The 23,064-nt window shown below is 44.8% G+C and overlaps 3 protein-coding genes across 4 annotated transcripts; all 3 read right to left on the bottom strand.

The window, feature by feature from the left end:
* Window positions 1–2,532: 2,532 nt before the first annotated feature.
* Window positions 2,533–5,452, bottom strand: LOC133928543 (glucan endo-1,3-beta-glucosidase GII-like). 2 transcript variants are annotated; one of them, XM_062374944.1, is made up of 2 exons: window positions 4,635–4,763; window positions 2,533–3,676 (listed from the first exon to the last, which is right to left on the bottom strand). In XM_062374944.1, exons 1-2 carry the CDS (start codon window positions 4,705–4,707, stop codon window positions 2,745–2,747), a joined length of 1,005 nt encoding a protein of 334 aa, XP_062230928.1. In that variant the 5' UTR covers window positions 4,708–4,763; the 3' UTR covers window positions 2,533–2,744. The 2 variants fall into 2 exon arrangements, with proteins under 2 accessions (XP_062230928.1, XP_062230919.1); XM_062374935.1 differs by lacking the exon at window positions 4,635–4,763 and adding an exon at window positions 5,297–5,452 and having other exon boundaries at window positions 2,541–3,676.
* A 7,413-nt stretch (window positions 5,453–12,865) lies between these two features.
* Window positions 12,866–15,105, bottom strand: LOC133928555 (glucan endo-1,3-beta-glucosidase GII-like). The gene is made up of 2 exons (XM_062374954.1): window positions 14,939–15,105; window positions 12,866–13,980 (listed from the first exon to the last, which is right to left on the bottom strand). Exons 1-2 carry the CDS (start codon window positions 15,009–15,011, stop codon window positions 13,049–13,051), a joined length of 1,005 nt encoding a protein of 334 aa, XP_062230938.1. The 5' UTR covers window positions 15,012–15,105; the 3' UTR covers window positions 12,866–13,048.
* A 1,410-nt stretch (window positions 15,106–16,515) lies between these two features.
* Window positions 16,516–17,643, bottom strand: LOC133928531 (glucan endo-1,3-beta-glucosidase GII-like). Its single transcript, XM_062374910.1, has 2 exons — window positions 17,568–17,643; window positions 16,516–17,450 (listed from the first exon to the last, which is right to left on the bottom strand). Exons 1-2 carry the CDS (start codon window positions 17,641–17,643, stop codon window positions 16,516–16,518), a joined length of 1,011 nt encoding a protein of 336 aa, XP_062230894.1.
* Between the last annotated feature and the right edge of the window lie 5,421 nt (window positions 17,644–23,064).

The raw sequence follows: 23,064 nt of genomic DNA, 5'->3' as shown, positions 1-23,064 counted from the left end.
TATAGTGGACTGAGTAGTTCGTGGCTGGAATCCGTGGTCACTGCACGTCATGTGGTCGTGGTCAGGGTCGGGTCTAGTTGCACCACTTGGGCCCCATACAATCACAAGTTTGCTCAAGGAGTGGTCATCAACGCAACCCACTTTAGCGACTGAATCAGTAAACCACCTTCCGAGAGGAGGTTAAACGCCCAAAGAGAGAGAAACGTGGGAGAGAAACATTAATTGCCATCGGATCCGAGGAAATTTTGGTTCTCCACATGTGGCCTTTTGAATTTCACGTGGATCATACCTCGCGACGATTAAGAGGTCATCTCGCTAAACAACAGTTTCATAAGCTAAAATTTAGAACTATGAGACTACTTTTATACTTATACGAGTTGTCGTAGCTATGTAATTCACAATAATTATTTGGTCCATGCACAAACTAAAGAGCTATGAAATTACCATAAGACAATAAAAAACAACATGTCGTAGATTAGATGTCAATACATATGATGGTCTTTCCCCGGCATCCACCCCCAGAGTCGATGTCGAGCACTTGTGTGGCTGAGGAGTGTGGATCTCCTTAATGAAAAAAAAACATATTACGGTCTTTAAGACGACACTATTGTATTTACCCTACTAAGGTTGACCACAGTAAAAATGAACTATATCCAAGTTCAAGTGTCTCGCCGACATTCTGAAACGAGTTAACGCTTCTGTTCCAACGTCCGCAACTGGATGTTAGTAAGTCCTCTTCTCACGTCCGACTTGCATTGTCCACCTCACCTTCAAAAGGGGAAAAAAACCGTTCCCAAAAAAAAGGGTCAATCTCGACAGACGACAGCAAGCAGTGTGGCTGCTAACTCCGGGGCTCGATTGCTTAGAAACAACATGGATCGATCAATGCAAACGGAAGGCAATGCCAACATTAAACAAACTTATTTTCCTCATGAAGGCAACAAAATTGGCCATGCATGACGAAATCATTTAAACTACATCTCACCAGTTTCCTCAAAGAAAACGATTCACCAGCCAATTAAATTACCCCATCCAATAATAACTACTTGTCATTTGGAGAATGTTTGGTCAATTTTTTAAAACTTTGATTAACCATAGCTTTCAAAATATTTAGTTTGAAAATCTGAAAATTATACATGTAGGTTTATTTTAAAAATAATTTTATAATATCACAAATTTAATGAATTTTATAAATATATTCTAATAAAAATAATAATTAAAACTATATATTAAAAATAATACACCTCCTATCTAAACGATATGTATTTATGATCGAAATGAGTAACCATACCCTACATTATGTACGCACGTGCCCAGAAAAGGTGATATCAATCAAGCACCACAGGACTTAATGAGATTGCAACCCTATAACAGAATCTAGCTAGATCATGGACATGTACTAGGATCATCTAATCAAGAACGCAGGGAACTAATCAAGGATGCACGAACGTACGGATAGGAAACCAACCAAGGAAATTAAGAGAAGGATTTGCTTGCACGAACGAATTTAGAAGAAGAAGAAAGAAAGAAAGAAAGAAAGAAGTTTGAATTCGCATCATGCATATGACCCGATACCTATACAGGAGGAAGACATAGCAGTTTCAGCTGGTTTCCGACAGCTCGAGAACGGCTAAGGAGCAACGCGGACGACAAGCCGGAATCATACTGTACATCCGGTGGAACGTTTGGAAAGAACCAAATTGCCAGATTTTTCAGGGTGAAATGCTTAACCATTTGCAGGTCGCCAGGGCCTGACGCACAAAGGAGGAGATTGGCATGCGGAGGCAAGCGATGCAGCAGTACAGGCAGGCGGAGATGCAGGGAATGTAGGACAGACGCATGTTTACAAGTTGTTGTCACTGTGCTTTTTTTATCTTTTTCTTTTTCGTCAAGCTGGCTACTAATGTAGCCGGATGTGCTTTCCTTACTGAAGGGCAGTGCTCATGCCATTTGCGTAAACAAAAAAGAGAGGGAAAACAATTATCCATCGTACTGCAAGATGTGTGTGTGTGTTGAGAGAGAGTACTTGCAAGGATGGCTAAGAAGCTTCTTGACATCGTGCTAATTGTCGCGCTCGCCAGGCCGACAGGAATTGCCGTCATTGTGTTGGGCTAGAGGGCCACCTTCACACCATGGGCCAAGGCCTCGGTCGCAGAGGCGGCCATGTTGCAACTGGTGAAAACGTCATGTCGCAGTACGAAACCAAACGAAACAACGCAAGATTCTATCCAAGTTGTCGTGCAGTTGGGTGAGCTCGGAATGATATGCCCAGTCTATTCGAGTGCACACATGACATGATGCAGCACAGAGACAGTCAATGCCAATTGCATGCCAACGAGGAGGAACCATGATCAGGGGAAAATAATCTTAGGAGAGATTATCTAATATATTTAGGATTAGGATTTAATTCATGACGTGACATATGATAATTTATTACCATAAAACTTGACGAAGACAAATAAAATCATACATAATAAAACAAAGAAAAAATAAATTACCATGTCATGTCATAAATTAGATTCAGATCTTAAATGTATTAGATCACATCCCATATAATTATTTTCCGTGAGAAGGTCCTATGTGAAGCATACACATGCAACGTAAAATAGTTATACGTGCACGTTACACACTTACAATTTATTCGTACCGCTCCTCATGCAGCTTATTTAGGCGAAGATGCATCTGTAGCTTCCATCTTCTTCGTGCATATATTGATAGATATTAATCGATCCGTCCCTGAGGTCTTAGAACCGGATCGGGTACACGGGCGACTTGTTTGGGTAGAACAACCCAAAGTTCCTCTCCGTTGGATCCCCTGTCTTCTGGTTCTCGTTGAACATGGCAAAGATGTACGCCTCCAGCGCCCCGGGCCTCTTGGGCGTGCCCCGGCCGACGTGGTCGATCAGGCCCTGGTTGTACGTCCGTGCGTTGTCCACGCTCGCCGCGAACCCGCCGGCCGACGGCCACCCGCTCTCCGACACGACGATCCTGACGTTCGGCGCCCCGGCCTTCTCCAGCGCGGCGTAGATAGCGTCCACCATCGCGTCGAAGAGGTTCGTGTAGGCCAGCCCGTTGCCGTCGTCCCTCACGGTCGTGCCCGGCTGGAAGGTCGCGTAGTTGAGCTTGATGTCGCGCGGGTTGTCCCTGTAGGCGAAGTAGGGGTACACGTTGGCCAGCAGCGGCGCGCCGATGCTCGCCAGGTACCGCGCGATGTCCGTCATGTAGGACTGCGCGAACACGCCGTTGGAGGGCGGGTAGGAGTCGGCGATCGCGTCGAACCTCACCGACGTGGACACTTTGATGCTGCCGAAGCCGGCCGCGGCCAGGGCGCCGTTGAGGTTCCGCATGGCCGGGAGGATGCTCTGCGTAGCGCCGCCCTGGACCTCGTTGCCGACAGCGATGTACTCGATGTTCACGGCCGGGTAGTAGGGCCTCACGTTGTTCTGCACCCACGACGCCGCGTTGGAGGGGCTGGCGGCGAGCTCGCCGACCTTGTCGTTGCCGACGTCGAGGACGAGGTTGATTCCCGAGCCGCGCAGGGCGTCGAGGGCCGCCTTGTTGGGGGAGTATATGCGCATACCATTGATGCCCTTGGACCTGTAGAGCTGCACGACGTCGCTACTCGACGGGAGGTCGTTGCCCAGTATGCCATAGCAGACGCCGATGGATTGCACACCTGCGGTTAGGCAGAACAAGATTATTACAATATGGGCACCGTTAGCTGTAAGCCTACTACGAGCTGATGCATGCCAACATGTTACTTTTGCATGAAACGTAAATCGTACGTGTTGGGAACTTGGGATAGATGCAACGCAAATCTTACAGCGACATGTGGGTGTACGTAAGTGCTTAGTTTATTTGATGAAACACGAAAGGAACGAGGTACTAGATGTTGATACATGTCTAAATGAAAAGGCATGCATTATTGTCCGTGATTATGAAGAAGCATAATAATGAAACCTAAAATTCCTCTTCTGCCGTGCACGCATGAGAACCTATCTATTATCTTAATATGTGAGAGTAAATTTTAAGACCACGAAATTACCGTATTAATTTGAAAAAAAAATCTAAACCACTCATTATTATAACATATAACGGTCTAGATTAAACAAGAGTCCATATCAAATACGATTAATAAATAAATAAATTCGAAATTAAAATTATAGAAAATTAGCACCTCGATTTTAATATAGTTTGTGAAGCAAAATATCTTAATAAAAAGTCCAAATCAAATACAATAATTAATAATTGAAATTGGGGTTAGAATAGAAAAAAGAAGATATAATTAATAATCAGATATAGTCTTAGAAAAAAATCAAATACCTAAATAAAAAATCTATATAATATACAATTAATCAAAGCTTATCGTGACAAGCCACGCTAGTAGCGTGAGCAATCTAGCTAGCTACTTAGACAGAAGGGCATCTTAAGTGGTACTAGCAAATGCTAGCACATGCCTAGTTAAATTTTTCGTTCAAAATCAGCCAAACCATTTCTTTGGTAGTCCATTATAAAAAGACATCAACAAAATTGCAAAAGAAATACACACAATTCATTCAAGAACTATATGGGCGCAATACGTGCAGTGCATGCAAAGCAGAGAGAGGAAACAGAGAATGATCGATCATCGATACTTGTAGGAACAGAGGCAAATGCTCCGATGATAAGAGCAACTGCAAGCATGGAAGCAACTTGTTGCCTTGCCATTGTTCTCTCAGCTACGACCCTTTTGTTTTTCTATAGGAAGAGCGACGACAGTTTTGGTTAATCTGTGCATGCGTTGCTCTCGAATGCTATGAAGCAATCTGCAACTGCAAGCACACGCACCCCCTTATGTATATATACAGGTTCCGGTGGCTAGTTTGGTACATCTCCCACATCCCCAGGTGCACCCGTTCATGCATGCATGGCTGTGCTCCTTGGACTCGTTCGTCGTAACCACGTAACCGGATCGAGTTGTGTACGTGTGGTGTGTCACTCTCCGGCGCAGCCGGCTTAACACGTCGTCCCCTTCCATTTTCAAGCCTGGGGTGCTAACCGATTGGAACGGTAGTTTGTAGCCTAGTGGCTTTCTACATCTGTTGTTGATTCTTCTGTTATCTAACTGTACTTCGTAATACAGCGTGAGCATTGCGTACGTAGGACCCGTAACAGACATCTTAATCGATACACTAGCTGTAGGGGGTGGCTTGGCTGTAGAGAATGGCACGCTAATACATACAGAGGAGCTTATATATATGGATACAGCAATGTAGATCGAGCATCTACTTGCACACTGTTACAGTGCATGAAATACCTGTAGGGATGGCTGCAAATGCTCCAAGTACCAATGCCACAACAAGCATTGAAGCAACACCCTGCTTTGCCATCTTCGATCACTTATTTGCAGTTACAAGTATGAATGAAGTGTCTAGCTAGCTAGATGTACTTCAGCTGTATCTGATAGTAATTAAGCTGCACTTTGCATACAACCTACCGAGGCATCCACCCTCTATTTATACAATAAGTTTCCAGCTAGCTAGCACTGCACTATCCAGTTGGGCATGTCACACGATGACAAGTCCATTTCCCGTCGTAGTTTTTCCAATTTTCCACAACTACGTAGGGTACTTGACCGGTTGACCCATCGACGCCACTCGTTCACCTCCGCCGATCGTCCCGGTGGCCGCATGCGCGATAGCTTGCACTGCACTATCCAGTTGGGCATGTCACAGGATGACAAGTCCACTTCCCGCCGTAGTTTATCCAATTTTCCACCAGTACGAAGCCAAGCGTACTTGACCCATCGACGCCACTCGTTCACCTCCGCCGATCGTCCCGGTGGCCGCATGTGCGATAGCTTGCACTGTACTATCCAGTTGGGCATGTCACAGGATGACAAGTCCATTTCCCGCCGTAGTTTATCCAATTTAACACCACTACGAAGCCAAGCGTACTTGACCCATCGACGCATATTTTATAAGGAGTTTAGGACCGTTCATTTATATAAGATTTGTATTAAATAGATACGTAAGAAAAAAATTATAAGATAAGTGAGAAAATCAACATATAAATGAGTATCTGAAAGAGATGAATGAACAAGATAATCCGTATGTACGTAAGAACATGCAAAATTGCATTTCTGGTTGTGATCCCGCCAGGCCTAATAAGAGCATCTCCAAAAATCTCTTTATTTGACTCTCTATAATTAAATTTAGGAGTTTATAGGCTAAAATCATTCTCCAACAAACTCTATATCTGCCTCTTTATCATTACGAACTCTCTATACATCCTATTTCGCTCTCTACTTCTAGCGAGGGCGAGTCGACTCCCTATCTTCCCGTCCTGCGCTCGGCCTCCCTCCCGCGCTTGTCTTTCTACGCCAACCTAACCGCCCTCGGTCGCAACGGAAGTCGCCCTTGCTCCCTCGCGCCACCGTCGCCGGGGTCGCCACAGACCCTGTCGTTGATTGCCGATGAGGAGTGGGGTGATGGAGGCGCTGCTGGAGGGAGCTGTAGCAACGTGGAGGCGGTGAGCCTCAATCGGCTTAGTAAGAACCTCGAGCGGCTGCTACTCCCTGACCTGGACCTTGACTTCAGCGACACGGACGTCGATGTGCCCGACGACGAGCCGCTCGTCCTCATCCACCGATGTATACTCGCCGCGCGCAGTGCCTTCTTCTACGACATCTTTGCTGCGCGCAGTCGCGTAGGGGCCACGCGTGGTGATGTAGCCGCTAGCGCCAGAGGGACAGGAGACGGGTTGGTAGTGGGAGGCTATGGTACAAAATGGTGGAGCTCGTCCCCGGGGCCACATGGGGCGCGATGCCTTCCCAGCGTTCCTGGGGTACTTATACACAGGCAAGCTCCGGTCGGCGCCACCCGACGTGGTGTCATGTGGCGACCCCGTGTGCCCGCACGACTAGTGCCCACCGATAATCAGGTTCGCCATCGAGCTCATGTACGCGACGTGGACCTTTAAGATCCTCAACCTCGTCTCGCTCTATGGGTGTAATCCATGCTTCAGTGATACATAAGAGGAAATATATGAAATAAGGAATTAGAAGTGTATTAGAGATAAGAGTGATTTAAAAACAAAATATTATTATAAAAACTCCTCATATAAAGATATTATATATATATATATATATATATATGAGTTTTAGAGAATCTTTTAAAAATGGTCTTTTAAGGCCCCATGCGCGAGCTGGTCCTCCGCCGATCGCGGCCGCTGGTCCCGGACGATGCATGTACCACGTACAATACAAAGCGGCGCCTTGTCCGGCACGTGGAATTCCAGCGCGGGTTGACCTGACCTTCTCTTCCTGGCCCGTTTGACGGGGTGGAACAGGGGGCCCGCCTTGTTGCTTGTACCGATCGAGTCACCATCGGTTAGGGGAAAGTCGATCTTCAACCTGTTGAGATTTGGAACAAGTCGACGCACGCCGGTTACGCAAGGGCACAGGCCAAACATTCACCGATCCACGGACCGCGCGCGGGAGAATCTGGCCACAAGTGCCCGCGGTGCAAGCCGGACCCGGTTGTCCTGTCGGCGGCTCGTTCACTGCAAACCATCTGGCACACTTCCTCGGACTACCGCCCAGAGCTCAGGCGTCTGTTCCATCCGCATGGTAACGTTTCTCCTCCCAAATCCCAATGCCGACCATGGTTATTGTCCTGCATCAACACTAGAGAGTAATGCACGGATCTAAGATGCAGTTAGCGTGACTAGAGCCATGGCATTAAACCCATGAAATTCAGGTGACACATCAATTTTTTATTAAACTAATAAGTTGACATACACTAATACTATAGCTAGCATCGTTATAATATTTTATCACAATAACTTTTAATTAATTTTATTTTATATAAATTTTTTATTTAGGTATTTAATTTTTATAATAATTTAATTTTTAAGACTATATTTGATATGGATCTATCTTTTTCTATTATAACCCTAATTTTATTTATTATTTATTTTATTTGGACTCTTTATTTAGATATTTTGTCTTCCAAAGCGTATGGAAATTGAACTGATAATTTTTCATAATTTTTAATTTCGAATTTAACTATTTATTAATCGTATTTGATATAGATTCTTTAATTTAATCTAGACGGTTAGATGTTTATAACAATAAGTGATCTAGATTTTTTTTATTAATATGATAAATTTGTAACTTTTGGAGCGAATATGATAACTTTTTTTAAAAAAAGGAAATCACACGCCATGATTCCGGTTGTTTACACACTGCTTGGGCTGATCAATGGAACACATGGATTAACTAATGGAGAAACTAATAACGTGTTACATATGACTTGGCAACTTGTACAAATATTAAGGCTATCTTCAACAGATACTTAAAAATCTATCATCTATAATACTATTATAGTATTCTCTATTTTTTTAATCTTCAATAACTATCTATTTCCTATATTCCATTATTCTCTTCCTCTCTCGGGCCCACATGTATACTTAGGAAACAATGATGCGAACTCCTCTGCCTCCAACCAGCTGCTACAATATCGCGGTTGCAACACTGTAACGCTAGATACGGGGTCTGTTGGAGGACGATGCGGCTACTCAAGAACGAAAAATCGTGCTGAACAGTGATACCATATGGGGATATCGATCTGGTTGGAGGAGACGCCTTTTTTTGTCGTATTCTGTTTGCTGTACATTTGCCGCTCACCTGCTCGCGAATGAAGCTCCAACAGACGACAAGTTTGCTTTTTGACGTCTACAAGGAAGCAGGCACCGGCGGGATTTCGGCAAATTTGCTGGAGAAAACGGGCTCCCGTATCACTGTTGCCAGTGTATGCACGTGGGTCCGAGCGGAGGAGGAGAGTAATGAAAGATAAAAAAATAAGGTGGTTATTAGAGATGAAAAAAAATAGAAGATACCGTAATAATGTTAGTAGATGCTGTAATAGTATTTTAGAGGATAGAATTTTAGAGTTTTTGTTGAAGATGGTCTAAGGCAAAACAGACCACGCTAGTGTAGTGGTTGGTGCTTCAGGTTTGACAATCTGTAGCTAGCTTCTGGAGGCGGACTGACAGCAAAGGTCTGCCTGCCTGCCACCTTGCAGAACCAATGCAGGTCGCCGGAGACGAAGAAGCGATGCAGAACCCTAGAAAAAATACGTGGATTTTTTAAATATATAGACCTTTGTACCGAGTCAAACTTTGTAACCGAATCAGTTACATGTCTATACCGTCCAAAAAGATTGATAGATTGAACATGAACTCTTTATTTTGATATTTTGCTTTCCAATCTATATATGGATCGAACTACTAATCTTATCTATCTTTAATTTCAAAATTATCTAATTATTAATTGTATTTGATATGAGCGTTTTGTTAAATCTAAACCGTTAGATGTTCATAACTGTCAAGATGATCTCTAATAGTAAATTCGAAGTATATCAGACGACTGGTGCATTAATTCACATTTCTAATGGGTGTATATCGAGCTGTGAATGTACTTAAAGTTGCCTAGAGCGGGATTGAATAGGTTTTTCTGAAAAATTAAAACTAAACAGCGGATTAGACAGATGCCGGATACTCCGGTTTATCCGGAGTATTCGGTCTATACAGGATCTCGAGAACAACTAAAATTAAGCAGGTACAACTAAAGTTTAAAAGGTGATACTAGGTCTAATATCAGTACAATATTTAAATAACAATAGATACTAGCAAGATGATCATAAAAACTAATTATATGGGAAAAATCCCAAAACTACACAACTAGTAAAATTCGCACAATTGATGAGACAAGAAATTATCTCGGAGTTCGGCCACCTCACAAAGAAGTGCCTACGTCTCCGTTGAGGAGCTCATAAAGAGCCGGATTTTTTTCCAACCCTATCCTCTTCTAGCGACTACAAAGATCAAGCTAGATTTTCTTACTCAAGTCGATGTCGATTACAAACTTCCCGTGACACTCCATAATGATTGGATGCTCTACGGGCGACGCTTTGCCGTCTAGGAGCACAATGCTCCAAGAGAAATGATCACAATGTATGCTTGATGATGAACTCAATGCTCAATTGACTCAACTTCACTCCGAACACAATCTCTCAAATTTGGCGCAAACTAGGCACTAGAGATGTTTAGAGGGCTTTTAAATGCTCTTAGGAAGCTTTGTGAAAGTGGAGCTCAGCAGCAACAACAAGCAATAAATGCTAGAGGGTGTGGTGGTATATATAGCTCACCCTAAAAAACTAGATGTTACTGTTCTGGCATACCTACCCAAGAGTATCCGGTGAACACCGGAGTTTTTGGCCCATACTTAGTTACCTCGGAGAGAAAGTCCGAGGACATGCTGGACTCTCCAGCCTCTCCAGATACCGGAGTATCTGGTGAACACCGGAAACTCCGGTCTTTTAAATTAAATGCTAACCGAGCGACCCTTGGCGGAGTCTCTCTCGGAGACTCCGGCCAAAAACATTTTCCTACCAGAGTATCCGGTGAACACCAGAGACTCTAGTCTTTTTCTATCAAAAATAAATGCTTAACCGAGCCACCCTGGCGGAGTCTCCCTCGGAGACTCCGGCCAAAAATTCACCAACTAAAAATATTTGGAACCGAGGCTCTTCTGGCAGAGTCTTTCTCGGAGACTCCGGCCTAAACACTGAGGGCCGGAGTATCCGGTGAACACTAGAGACTCCGGACTCAGTACACACTGCCAATTTTTTTTCGGTGTCCGTGGGTGAATGTGTCTCTCAACTATTGGTTCTAAAAGGTTATCTTGAGCATTGAGACACCATGAAAGCTAACAATTGCAACCCTCTTAATAGTACGGCTAACCTAGACTCAATTTCAAAGATAGAATAATTTAAATCCTATTGAGTACTACACATTACTTCTCTTTTCTTTTCGGGGGGCGTCAATCGTCGTGAGTCTTCACAATTGAGCATAGCTTTGATAAACATATTAGTTCCTTAATCGTTTAGTCATCAATAAGCTAAAACCCACTTAGGGGGTCTAGATGTACTTTCAAGCTAGACTCAAGAACATAAGCATTTATTCAGGTTCAAGTCTCTCGTGAGATAACAGTACTATGTCCTGTGTATTGCACTATGGATTATGTGAATTTGTTACAGAGTATGTTTCATAGCACTATAAGCCAAGTGTAGCAAACATGCCATTGGAGAGTTTATAGCGACCATATTTAGAGCATGTATGAGATTTTAGTGATTAATGATAACATAGTCAATGAGACTAAAATTTTTGTTAAGTATATATTTTAGTAGGTTTTATGAATGCAATATATAAAGAAGTCACCGAAGCTGGGACAAAGATTGATTGAATTAGAGAAGTTCCAAGAAAAATAAATACGCCAGGTGGTCCAGTGATAAAGATAAAAATTTATTGTACCGAGTTTACTCTTTCTATCTTATTTATATTTCTACACTTATATACTTGCAATTTAACTTTCTAGAGTAGGTGACCGGAAGAAGAAGAAGAGGAGGTTGAATTCGCATCGTGCATGTGACCCGATACCTATATATGAGGAAGACATAGCAGTTTCAGCTGGTTTCCAACAGCTAATGGCGAGAACGGCTAAGGAGCAACGCCGACGACAAGCTGGAATCATACTGTACGTCCGAAACATTATGCACGCACGTGCCCAGCAAAGGTGGTATGCAATCAAGCACCACAGGACTTAATGAGATTGCAACCCTATAACAGAATCTAGCTAGATCATTGACATGTACTAGGATCATCTAATCAAGAACGCAAGGAACTAATCAAGGATGCACGAACGTACGGATAGAAAACCAAGGAAATTAAGAGAAGGATTTGCTTGCACGAACGAATTTAGAAGAAGAAGAAAGAAAGAAAGAAAGAAGAAGTTTGAATTCGCATCATGCATATGACCCGATACCTGTACAGGAGGAAGACATAGCAGTTTCAGCTGGTTTCCAACAGCTCGAGAACGGCTAAGGAGCAACGCCGACGACAAGCCGGAATCATACTGTACGTCCGGCGGAACGTTTGGAAAGAACCAAATTGCCAGATTTTTCAGGGTGAAATGCTTAACCATTTGCAGGTCGCCAGGGCCTGACGCACAAAGGAGGAGATTGGCATGCGGAGGCAAGCGATGCAGCAGTACAGGCAGGCGGAGATGCAGGGAATGTAGGACAGACGCATGTTTACAAGTTGTTGTCACTGTACTTTTTTTTATCTTTTTCTTTTTCGTCAAGCTGGCTACTAATGTAGCCGGATGTGCTTTCCTTACTGAAGGGCAGTGCTCATGCCATTTGCGTAAACAAAAAAGAGAGGGAAAACAATTATCCATCGTACTGCAAGATGTGTGTGTGTGTGAGAGAGAGTACTTGCAAGGATGGCTAAGAAGCTTCTTGACATCGTGCTAATTGTCGCGCTCGCCAGGCCGACAGGAATTGCCGTCATTGTGTTGGGCTAGAGGGCCACCTTCACACCATGGGCCAAGGCCTCGGTCGCAGAGGCGGCCCATGTTGCAACTGGTGAAAACGTCATGTCGCTGTACGAAACCAAACGAAACAACGCAAGATTCTAAGTTGTCGTGCCGTTGGGTGAGCTCGGATTCCACCACTGTCGGTCTGGAGTGATACGCAGAGTCTATTCGAGTGCACACATGACATGATGCAGCACAGAGACAGTCAATGCCAATTGCATGCCAACGAGGAGGAACCGTGATCAGGGGAAAATAATGAGAGATTATCTAATATATTTAGGATTAGGATTTAATTGATGACGTGATATATGATAATTTATTATCATAAAACTTGAAGAAGACAAATAAAATCATACATAATAAAACAAGAAAAAAATAAATTACCGTGTCATGTTATAAATTAGATTTAGATCTTAAATATATTAAATCATATCCCATATAATTATTTTCCGTGAGGAGATTCTATATGAAGAATACACATGCAACATAACATAGTTCTACGTGCACGTTACACACTTACACTTTATTCGTACCGCTCCTCATGCAGCTTATTTAGGCGAAGATGCATCTGTAGCTTCCATCTTCTTCGTGCATATATTGATAGATATTAATCGATCCGTCCCTGAGGTCTTAGAACCGGATCGGGTACACGGGCGACTTGTTTGGGTAGAACAATCCAAAGTTCCTCTCCGTTGGATCCCCTGTCTTCTGGTTCTCGTTGAACATGGCAAAGATGTACGCCTCCAGCGCCCCGGGCCTCTTGGGCGTGCCCCGGCCGACGTGGTCGATCAGGCCCTGGTTGTACGTCCGTGCGTTGTCCACGCTCGCCGCGAACCCGCCGGCCGACGGCCACCCGCTCTCCGACACGACGATCCTGACGTTCGGCGCCCCGGCCTTCTCCAGCGCGGCGTAGATGGCGTCCACCATCGCGTCGAAGAGGTTCGTGTAGGTCAGCCCGTTGCCGTCGTCCCTCACGGTCGTGCCCGGCTGGAAGGTCGCGTAGTTGAGCTTGATGTCGCGCGGGTTGTCCCTGTAGGCGAAGTAGGGGTACACGTTGGCCAGCAGCGGCGCGCCGATGCTCGCCAGGTACCGCGCGATGTCCGTCATGTAGGACTGCGCGAACACGCCGTTGGAGGGCGGGTAGGAGTCGGCGATCGCGTCGAACCTCACCGACGTGGACACTTTGATGCTGCCGAAGCCGGCCGCGGCCAGGGCGCCGTTGAGGTTCCGCATGGCCGGGAGGATGCTCTGCGTAGCGCCGCCCTGGACCTCGTTGCCGACAGCGATGTACTTGATGTTCACGGCCGGGTAGTAGGGCCTCACGTTGTTCTGCACCCACGACGCCGCGTTGGAGGGGCTGGCGGCGAGCTCGCCGACCTTGTCGTTGCCGACGTCGAGGACGAGGCTGATTCCCGAGCCGCGCAGGGCGTCGAGGGCCGCCTTGTTGGGGGAGTATATGCGCATACCATCGATGCCCTTGGACCTGTAGAGCTGCACGACGTCGCTACTCGACGGGAGGTCGTTGCCCAGTATGCCATAGCAGACGCCGATGGATTGCACACCTGCGGTTAGGCAGAACAAGATTACTATAATACGGGCACCGTTAGCTGTAAGCCTACTACGAGCTGATGCATGCCAACATGTTACTTTTGCATGAAACGTAAATCGTACGTGTTGGGAACTTGGGATAGATGCAACGCAAATCTTACAGCGACATGTGGGTGTACGTAAGTGCTTAGTTTATTTGATGAAACACGAAAGGAACGAGGTACTAGATTAAAAGGGATGCATTATTGTACGCGATTATGCAGAAGCATAATGATGAAACCTTAAATTCCTCTTCTGCCGTGCACGCATGAGAATCTATCTATTATCTTAATATTTGAGAGTAAAAAAGAGTATCCACGTTAGCTCTTAAGATCACGAAATTACTACATTAATTTGAAAAAAAAGACCTAGACCACTCATTATTATGACATCTAATGGTCTAGACTAAATCAAGAGTTCATATCAAATATGATAAGTAAATAAATAAATTCGAAATTAAAATTATAGAAAATTAGCAGCTCAATTTTAATACAATTTGTGAAGCAAAATATCTAAATAAAGAGTTCAAATAAAATAAAATAATTAATAATTGAAATTGGGGTTAGAATAGAAAAAATATATAATTAATAATCAAATATAGTCTTAAAAAAATTAAATACCTAAATAAAATGTCTATATAATATACAATTAATCAAAGCTTATGGTGACAAGCCACGCTAGTAGCGTGAGCAATATAGCTAGCTATACTTATACACAAGGGCATCTTAAGTGGTACTAGCAAATGCTAGCACATGCCTAGTTAAAGCTTTCGTTCAAAATCAGCCAAACCATTTCTTTGGTAGTCCATTATAAAAAGACAGCAACAAAATTGCAAAAGAAATACACACAATTCATTCAAGAACTATATGGGCGCAATACGTGCAGTGCATGCAAAGCAGAGAGAAGAAACAGAGAATGATCGATCATCGATACTTGTAGGAATAGACGCAAATGCTCCGATGATCAGAGCAACTGCAAGCATGGAAGCAACTTGTTGCCTAGCCATTATTGTCTCAGCTACGACCCTTTTGTTTTTCTAGAGGAAGAGCTACGACAGTTTTGGTCACTCCTAATCTGTTCATGCGTTGCTCTCGAATGCTATGAAGCAATCTGCAACTGGAAGCGCATGCACCTCCTTATGTATATATATACAGGTTCCGGTAGCTAGTTTGGTACGTCTCCCACGTCCCCAGGTGCATCCGTCCATGCATGCATGGTTGTGCTCCTTGGACTCGTTCGTCGTAACCACGTAACCAGATCGAGTTGTGTACGTGTGGTGTATCACTCTCCGGCGCAGCCTGCCTAACACGTCGTCCCCTTCCATTTTCCACAGAAACACAGCGGTATCGTGACGCTAAAAGTCCGGCCGGCCTCCGTTTTCCTGGTGCACGTACGTGTTTGAGGCTTTTGAGCAATGAGCGGTGCAGGCTCTGTCCTGCTAAAATGGAATTTCTATGCCCCTGCATGGAATTTTGTTCTTCCTCTGCAGTACACACCGAATTCTTGAACTTGAAGACTAGTTGCTAGTTTGTTTGCTCCTCCAAATGTATATCCACTCCGTATTAATTCGTTACGTATGTGTACGGGTAGAGATGTGCAGTTTGTCTTGACAAATACGTGCAATTTCAGGACTGGGGTGCTAACCGATTGGAACGGTAGTTTGTAGCCTAGTGGCTTTCTACATCTGTTGTTGATTCTTCTTTTGTCAGAGTAGCTGCATCATCATTCAGTTATCCCATAGCCGGAGCCGTGCGATCACGGATCATTTTCACACGCATCTTGTCGAGTTTTTCGAGCAAGGAAATGTTTATATGGGCCGAATTCCAGCTCAATCTACATAGGTGGGCGCGCTGAGTGAGAGCTTACTTAAAAAAAAGGCCTATCCAAACAAATAAGTGAAAGATCAATGACCTTAACATCGAGCCAATATAATTTTGATAATTGATGTTAGTATAGTCGGAATGACGAACTCGACATGCCGGTGAAGTGGCACATCGACGCCCGACGGGGGCTCCCAGTAGTCACAGTTCTCATGTTATGTACTCGCATGAACATCTATCTGGACTTGAATTGATTTATCTTTCTGTACTCGTGTGCGTTTGTGGTTCCATTTTTCCTGTTGCAATTATTTCACTCGTCGGAGATGATGATGAACCGAGGAAGGAGAGGGATGACAGGTGGGTCCCTAGGTCAAGATAGAGAAGAAGGCAAAAGTGTCTTTCCAAGTCTTATTTAACGGGCATTTCACAGCCATTCGATGGAAATGAAAAATAAGAGAACAAAAAACTCAAACAGTGGCATACAGGTGACAGAAGTTTTTCGATGGTAGATAAGAAATTCCATTATTATTTGATGACACGTAGGGAATTCTCTCCAAAATTTAACCAGATTTTGATCGCAACTTTTATTCAGAAGTAGTATGTATGTATTTTCTTTCTTTCTTTATTGAACTATTGCCGCACTTGATTTGCGGACACAACTAATTAACACTTTGCCGCTGCTTGGTATTTTTATCGGAAAGTGATAGGATACACCGGAGACTTGTTAGGATAGAAGAGCCCGAAGCTTTTCTCTGTCGGTGCCCCCGGCTTCTGGTTCTCGTTGAACATGGCGAAAACGAACGTCTCCAACGCCCCGGGCCTCTTGGGGGTGCCCTGGACGGCATGGTTGATCAGGTTCTGGTTGTACGTCTGCGCGTTCTGCACGCTGGTCGCCGTTCCACCGGCCGACGGCCACCCGCTCTCTGACACGACGACCATGACGTTTGGCGCCTCTACCTTCTCCAGCGCGGCGTAGATGGAGTCGACCATGGCGTCGAAGAGGTTCGTGTAGATCAGCCCGTTGCCATCATCCTTTACCGTCGTGCCCGGCAAGAAGAGCGCGTAGTTGAGGCTGATGTCTCCCGGGTTGTCACTGTAGGCGAAGTAGGGGTACACGTTGGCGAGGAGCGGCGCGCCGGTGCTCGCCAAGAACCGTGCTATGCCCCCCATGTAGGGCTTCCCGAACTCGCCATGGGAAGGGGGGGATGAGTTGGTGATCACGTCTAGCCTCACGGCCGTGGACACCTTGATGCTGGCGTGGCCGGCCGCGGCCAGGGCACCTTCGAGGTTCTGCATGGCCGGGAGGATGCTTTGGGCGGCGCCGTCTTCGACCTCATTGCCGACGGCGATGTACATGATGTTCACGTCAGGGTAGTAAGGACTGACGTTGGTCTGGACCCAAGATGCTGCGTATGATTGTATAGCAGCGAGGCTGGCGATGTCTTCATTGACGACTGCAATGATGAGTCCGATTCCTGAGCCGCGCAGGGCCTCCATGACCTGACTGTCAGGGAAGTAGATGCGCATGTTTTTGATGCCGCTGGATTTGTAGAGCTGCACCACGTCGCGCGGCGACGGGAGGTCGTCGCCAATCTTGCCGTAGCACACGCCAACAGACTGCACACCTGCGCCGTGCACTAACCAGTTGAACATAGAGATATATAGCAGTAATTTATCGTCTGGGTTTAATCCCTACCTTCGGACAGGGGTTTTGTATATCAAAAGTTTGATCGATCACGTACCCGTTGGAGCCAACCTAAAGGCTGCAATAAGCAATGCGAGTGCAAGCAAAGGAGCAACGCCGTGCATACCCGCCATCTTGCGGACCTAAACAGACGAGCGGTTCTATTCGATTCCAACACAGATGTGTATGTATCTATCTATTTCTAAGTTCTTGTATGCAATAATGGGCAAACCGGCGCACCTCGTTTTATATGCTTGACAGCAGGCCAACGTACAGTAATTGAAGGATATCCAAATTCTAGTGAATTGCATCGGTGCATGCACTCCATAATTAAGATGTATGATTCTTCTATAAAAATTAGTGCATTTTTCAGTAACTGGTGCTCCTTAGAGTCTTTATGTCGCTTGATTGCTGTGTGATCGTCTCGGTATGGAAAACAAGAAATCCACAAGATTCATCTGTGGATGATATCATCATTTATTGCCAAAATTCGGCTTCTAGTTAGAGAAATTCAATCGTATATACGATGATTGTTTAACAATTGAGGGGAAAAAACTCCACGTACGCACGCATTGAAGTGTACGCTCACTTTTCCACCCAAGCTAGAGCTTTGCACAGGGGTTCTAGTTCACGATGGCCACCTAGCGGTCAAGCCGTTCCCCACTTCATCCTCTCGTCCCTCCTCTCCCTTCAATTTAGAAAATTTGCATATCGAGGATATGTTTGAACACGAAAAATTCAATTAAAAGTCTGAATTTGAAAAAAAAGAAATCAAGTGGAGAAGTGCCGTGGTTTGCAAGTGAGGAAATATTGAGAATAATTGATGTGTCTTGAACTTAGTTAACATGTGTTTGTGAATGCTTATTCTTATTCTTATCTAACTCGAATTGACGACGTTTAGAATTGACGAATTCTTCTCTGTACACAGAAAAACATACACCAGAAGTTCCGGTGTGAACATCGAGGTGTTTACCGGAAGTTACGGTGTAGGCAGTATGTACTCGCTGAACTATTTCTTGTAAAGAGAAAATTTTCAGGCGAAATTGGAGATCAATGCACCGGAAGATCTGGTGAGTGTGGTGGCTACATCGAAGGATATCATCAGAGTATTTTTAGTATTGAAGCAGAAATGGAAGCAGCCACTGGATGGCCCGGTGATGGATTTGGAGAACACTGGAATATTTTCTACAGAGAGGAGATTTTTCAGCGCCAAGTTTGATTATGTATGCCGGATAGTCCGGTGCTATAATTGTGAACACCGGAATACACCAGACCTTTTGTTGTAGAGAGATTGCAGAAGGGTGGTTAGGTGGATTAGCATACCCGGATTATTCAGTGATGGATATGAGATCACTGGAAGTTTTCACTGGACATTTTCTTGCAGAGAACAAAATTTTCCTGGAACAGATAATGTTATACTCATCGGATGGTTCGGTGTTCAGGAGCAAAACATACCAGAATATCCGGTATTCATGTTTTTTACAGAATGTGCTCTGAATTGTAGTTTTTGATTTAATGCTAACTAGGAGATGTTTTGAAGTGTGGAGAAATATGTTTGCTTGTTTCAAGATGTGCAGATGAAGGATGCAACTTGACGGTCGATGACGGATGATCAAGACTAAGCGAGTGCTTGGTGCCGGACGATCAAGGAGGGTCGGACGGAGTCAAAGGGTGATCCTAGTTGTACACATGAAGGTCAAGCAGAGCATGAAACAGAGGATGAAGATGGTGTGTTGACAAAGTCAAGCGAAGGGGATATCGGTGCAAGTGACAAGGCGGCTTGATGGATCGAGAATAGGAGAGACTTGCTAGCGGTCAAGATCGCAAAACGGAGGACATACATCATTATCGGAACGCTAGCTTCAGGTGAAAGTAAGTGACGGCTAGTCACGTTTTGAGAAGCGTGTTAAGGTTTTACAGTTTGACCAACCACAAATTGTGAAACAGATGCATTTTCACGGTTTGGAACAAGAGGAATCTTAAACTTATGCTAGAATAACACAAAATTCCTATGAACTTTTGATTTAAAAAATGAATCCAACTACATACCTGTAAGAATAGGGGTAAAAACTCCAATAACAATTGCCCCTGCAAGTATAGGAGCAAAGCCTTGCATAGCCGCCATCTTGCTGCTCAAGATCCAAGGCCTCTTGTATGCAATGTACAAAGATCACACCAGCACACCTTAATTTATACTGGTGCTGTCCATCTTGGGTTGGTGGTTGTGACTATTTGTTTCCATTGATGCAGTGAGCCAGAGCACGTATGGTTGTTTTTAAAAAAAGAAAGACGCGTGCTCAGTGTGCACACAAATTATAATAGATTAGGAAATATTTCAAGATGATACATTTATTTTGTAGTCTGTAATAGCCCATTCTTATTTTGAATATATACACACTGGCATTCTTATTTTGAATATAAACACACTGGCAGAAAACTTGCTATTTCAAAGAGGACATAGGACCCTAAGGCTGGCAATTGTGAGTTTTGATATGTGCCACCTCAAACCTCGCCAATAAGGACAGTGCCACTTCAAAAGACAAAACCATACATTAAAACTTGACAATCTGTAGAGTTTGATAGAGAGCTATGTGCCACCTCAAAACTTGCTTTTTTTGCGAAACAAAAACTTGCTTATTTGAAGAGTGTCATTTGAAAGAAATTTTCTACCTCAAAAGTTGTGAATCCAGAGAATTAGATATCTGCTACCTTAAAGAAATTCCTAATTTGGAGAACACCAGCCGGTCATGTGCTTTTAACCATTTTATTTGAATAATTGACATTATTCAACACGAAGAAAGTGAGAAAAGGTTCTGCAAATTATGAAAAGAAATCCTACCACTTGTACTCCAGGGGTTTCCCCTCAAGGCATTGCGAGTGCTCACTTTACCTCTCTAAAGTAAACTTTTTGGGTTTAGATTGCCCCCTAATTTACTAATACCGGCACATTTAACCCAACAAGATACACGTTTTGTAGTAAAAGGAGTTCAATGAATAGAGCTGTGCATTGCCTATCTCTCTTCCACATGGTATCAATCAAATTTTGATCCTAACTCTGAATTTCTTCCATTGCTTCTCATCTCCATGGCCTCACATTCTTCATTCGGCTCCTGGGCGAGCCTGACCAACCCCTTCGTCTTTGCTGCTGCACCGATGCTCCGAGCCTCCTCCATTCCACTACTCAGCATTCATTCCCATGTACCAATCACCTTGGACATGGCTAAATCAAATTTCTCTGCATGACGCATTTTCTTCCAACTAGCGTTCACCAAGTTCGCCTGACCAACCACGTTGATGGCACCCTTGACGCTCTCCTGATGAACGATGATCCCGAGTGGATCCAGGCTGACTCTTGCATTATTTCCTGGCTCTACGCTACGATCTCCAAGGGATCCTCGGCATGGTGATCGAGCCGAAGGAGATGACGTACAATGCGTGGATGAAGATCGCGGGGCTCTCCCTTGACAATTGCATGCACCGCGCCATCTACGCAAGGCAGGAGTTTCACTCTCTCTTTCAGGGTGAGATGATCATCAACTAGTACTGTGGCCGCCTCAAGTAACTTGCCGAGACGCTCTGCGATGTCAGCTCGCCGATCGCCGATCAAAGTTGGTCGTCAACACCCTTCGCGACCTCAACTCCAAGTTCAGCAATGTGATCTCCATCCTGACTTCAACAATGCCACCATCGACCTTCCTTTGTGCGCGCTTGTACGTGACGTAGGAGGAAATTCGCATGCTGTAGACTGCCAAGATGGATGCTGCAACGGGACTGATCGCAACAGGCAACTCCTCCAACTCCTCCCGTCCTATTGCAAGAAGCTCAAGGCCTCAGATGGGCGCAATCGTTCCTCTGGCAACAACGGCGGCACCAACCGCTAGAACACTAACAACTCGACGCTGCCCCCTCCCTCTCAGTGGAGCCACTCCTACGACCCATGGACATGCGTTTTCCAAGCCTGGCCCATGCAGCACGTGCACGCGCCCGGTGTTGGTGTTCTCGGTGCATGCCCTGGCACTGCACCACCTCAAGCGTTAACGACATCTTCAACACCAGCTCCTGTAGCTGACTTGTACAACTACTCCACGTCCTCATCGACAGTAGTGCCACCAGCATTACTCGCTGCCCTCCACGGCATGAACATCATCAACCCTACGGCGGTGGTGGCAACTGACTAATGGACACGGGTGCCACATCCCACATGGCATCCGATGCTGGTAACCTCTCCTCATTCACAACACCTCCCACTTCATTGCATATCATTGTTGTCAACAATGCTCCTCTTCTTGTTACACATTGGCCACACGTCTCTTCCCACCTCATCTTCTCCTTTGCATTTAAATAATTTGTTGATCTCTCCCAATTTAATCAAGAATTTAATTTTTGTCCGTGCTCTTACCAAAGATAATTCTGTATCTGTGGAGTTTGACCCTTGTGGCTTTTCGATCAAGGACCTTTGCACCTGGACGGTTCTCCTCCGATGTGATTCTACCGACGAGCTCTACCCTCTGTGTGCATCGTCGTCTCAAAGCTTAGTCCACAAGACTCTCCATGCCACACATAGCGCAGAACTTTGGCATGAACACCTCGGTCACCCCGGCCATGCCCCTATACATTGCATTTTACATTCATTTGATTACTCATGTGTGTGATTCGACAATCATACATGTCATGCATGCCGCTTAGGCAAACACGTATGGCTGTCATTTCCCACTTCTACTTCAATTTCATCTATTCCTTTCCAACTTTTACATTGCGATGTATGGACATCTCTAATAATAAGCAATTCTGGCTTCAAATTCTACTTTGTTATTTTGGATGACTACTCACATTTTGCATGGAATTTCCCTTTGCGCCACAAGTCATATGTTCTGCCAACTCTAATATGATTTCATGCATTTGTGAGCATCCAGTTTGAGTGCCCAATTGTTAGCATGCAAACAGATAATGCGGAAGAGTTTAACAGCATTGCGTCACGTTCTTTCTTCCCCACACATGCATTGTTCTTCGCCTAACCTTCCCCTACACCTCACAGCAAAACGGGCGTGCCGAACGCATTCTCCGCACGCTCAACGATTGTCTACGAGCCCTACTCTTCCATGCCTCCGTACCACCACATTTCTATCCTGACACCCTTGCCACGACCACATATCTCATAAACCGCCGACCATGTCACGCATGACACAACTCCACCCCATACGAGCTTATTTTCAGATGACCTCCCGATTACAAGCACCTCAAGGTTTTCGGGTGTTTGTGTTATCAAACATGGCTGCAACCACCCCGCATAAATTTGCACCCCACTCAGTAGCATGCATTTTCTTGGGATACCCGGTCGACACCAAGGGCTATCGATGCTGCAATCCAAAAACTCAACATGTACTAACCTCTCGTCATGTATACTTCGACGAGAAAACTTTTCCACTCCAGCAGGTACCCCCCACTCGTGCTCTGGATGATCACACGCACTCGCTACCAACGACAGAACTTGTTCTTGTTCCTGTCCTAGCACATAGACAACGCCCAACGCCTGCACGAGCTCCTGCACATGACGA

The sequence above is a fragment of the Phragmites australis genome, chromosome 1 (genome assembly GCF_958298935.1).
Source record: "Phragmites australis chromosome 1, lpPhrAust1.1, whole genome shotgun sequence".
Lineage (NCBI taxonomy): Eukaryota > Viridiplantae > Streptophyta > Magnoliopsida > Poales > Poaceae > Phragmites > Phragmites australis.
This window is presented reverse-complemented; position numbering and strand designations above follow the sequence as displayed.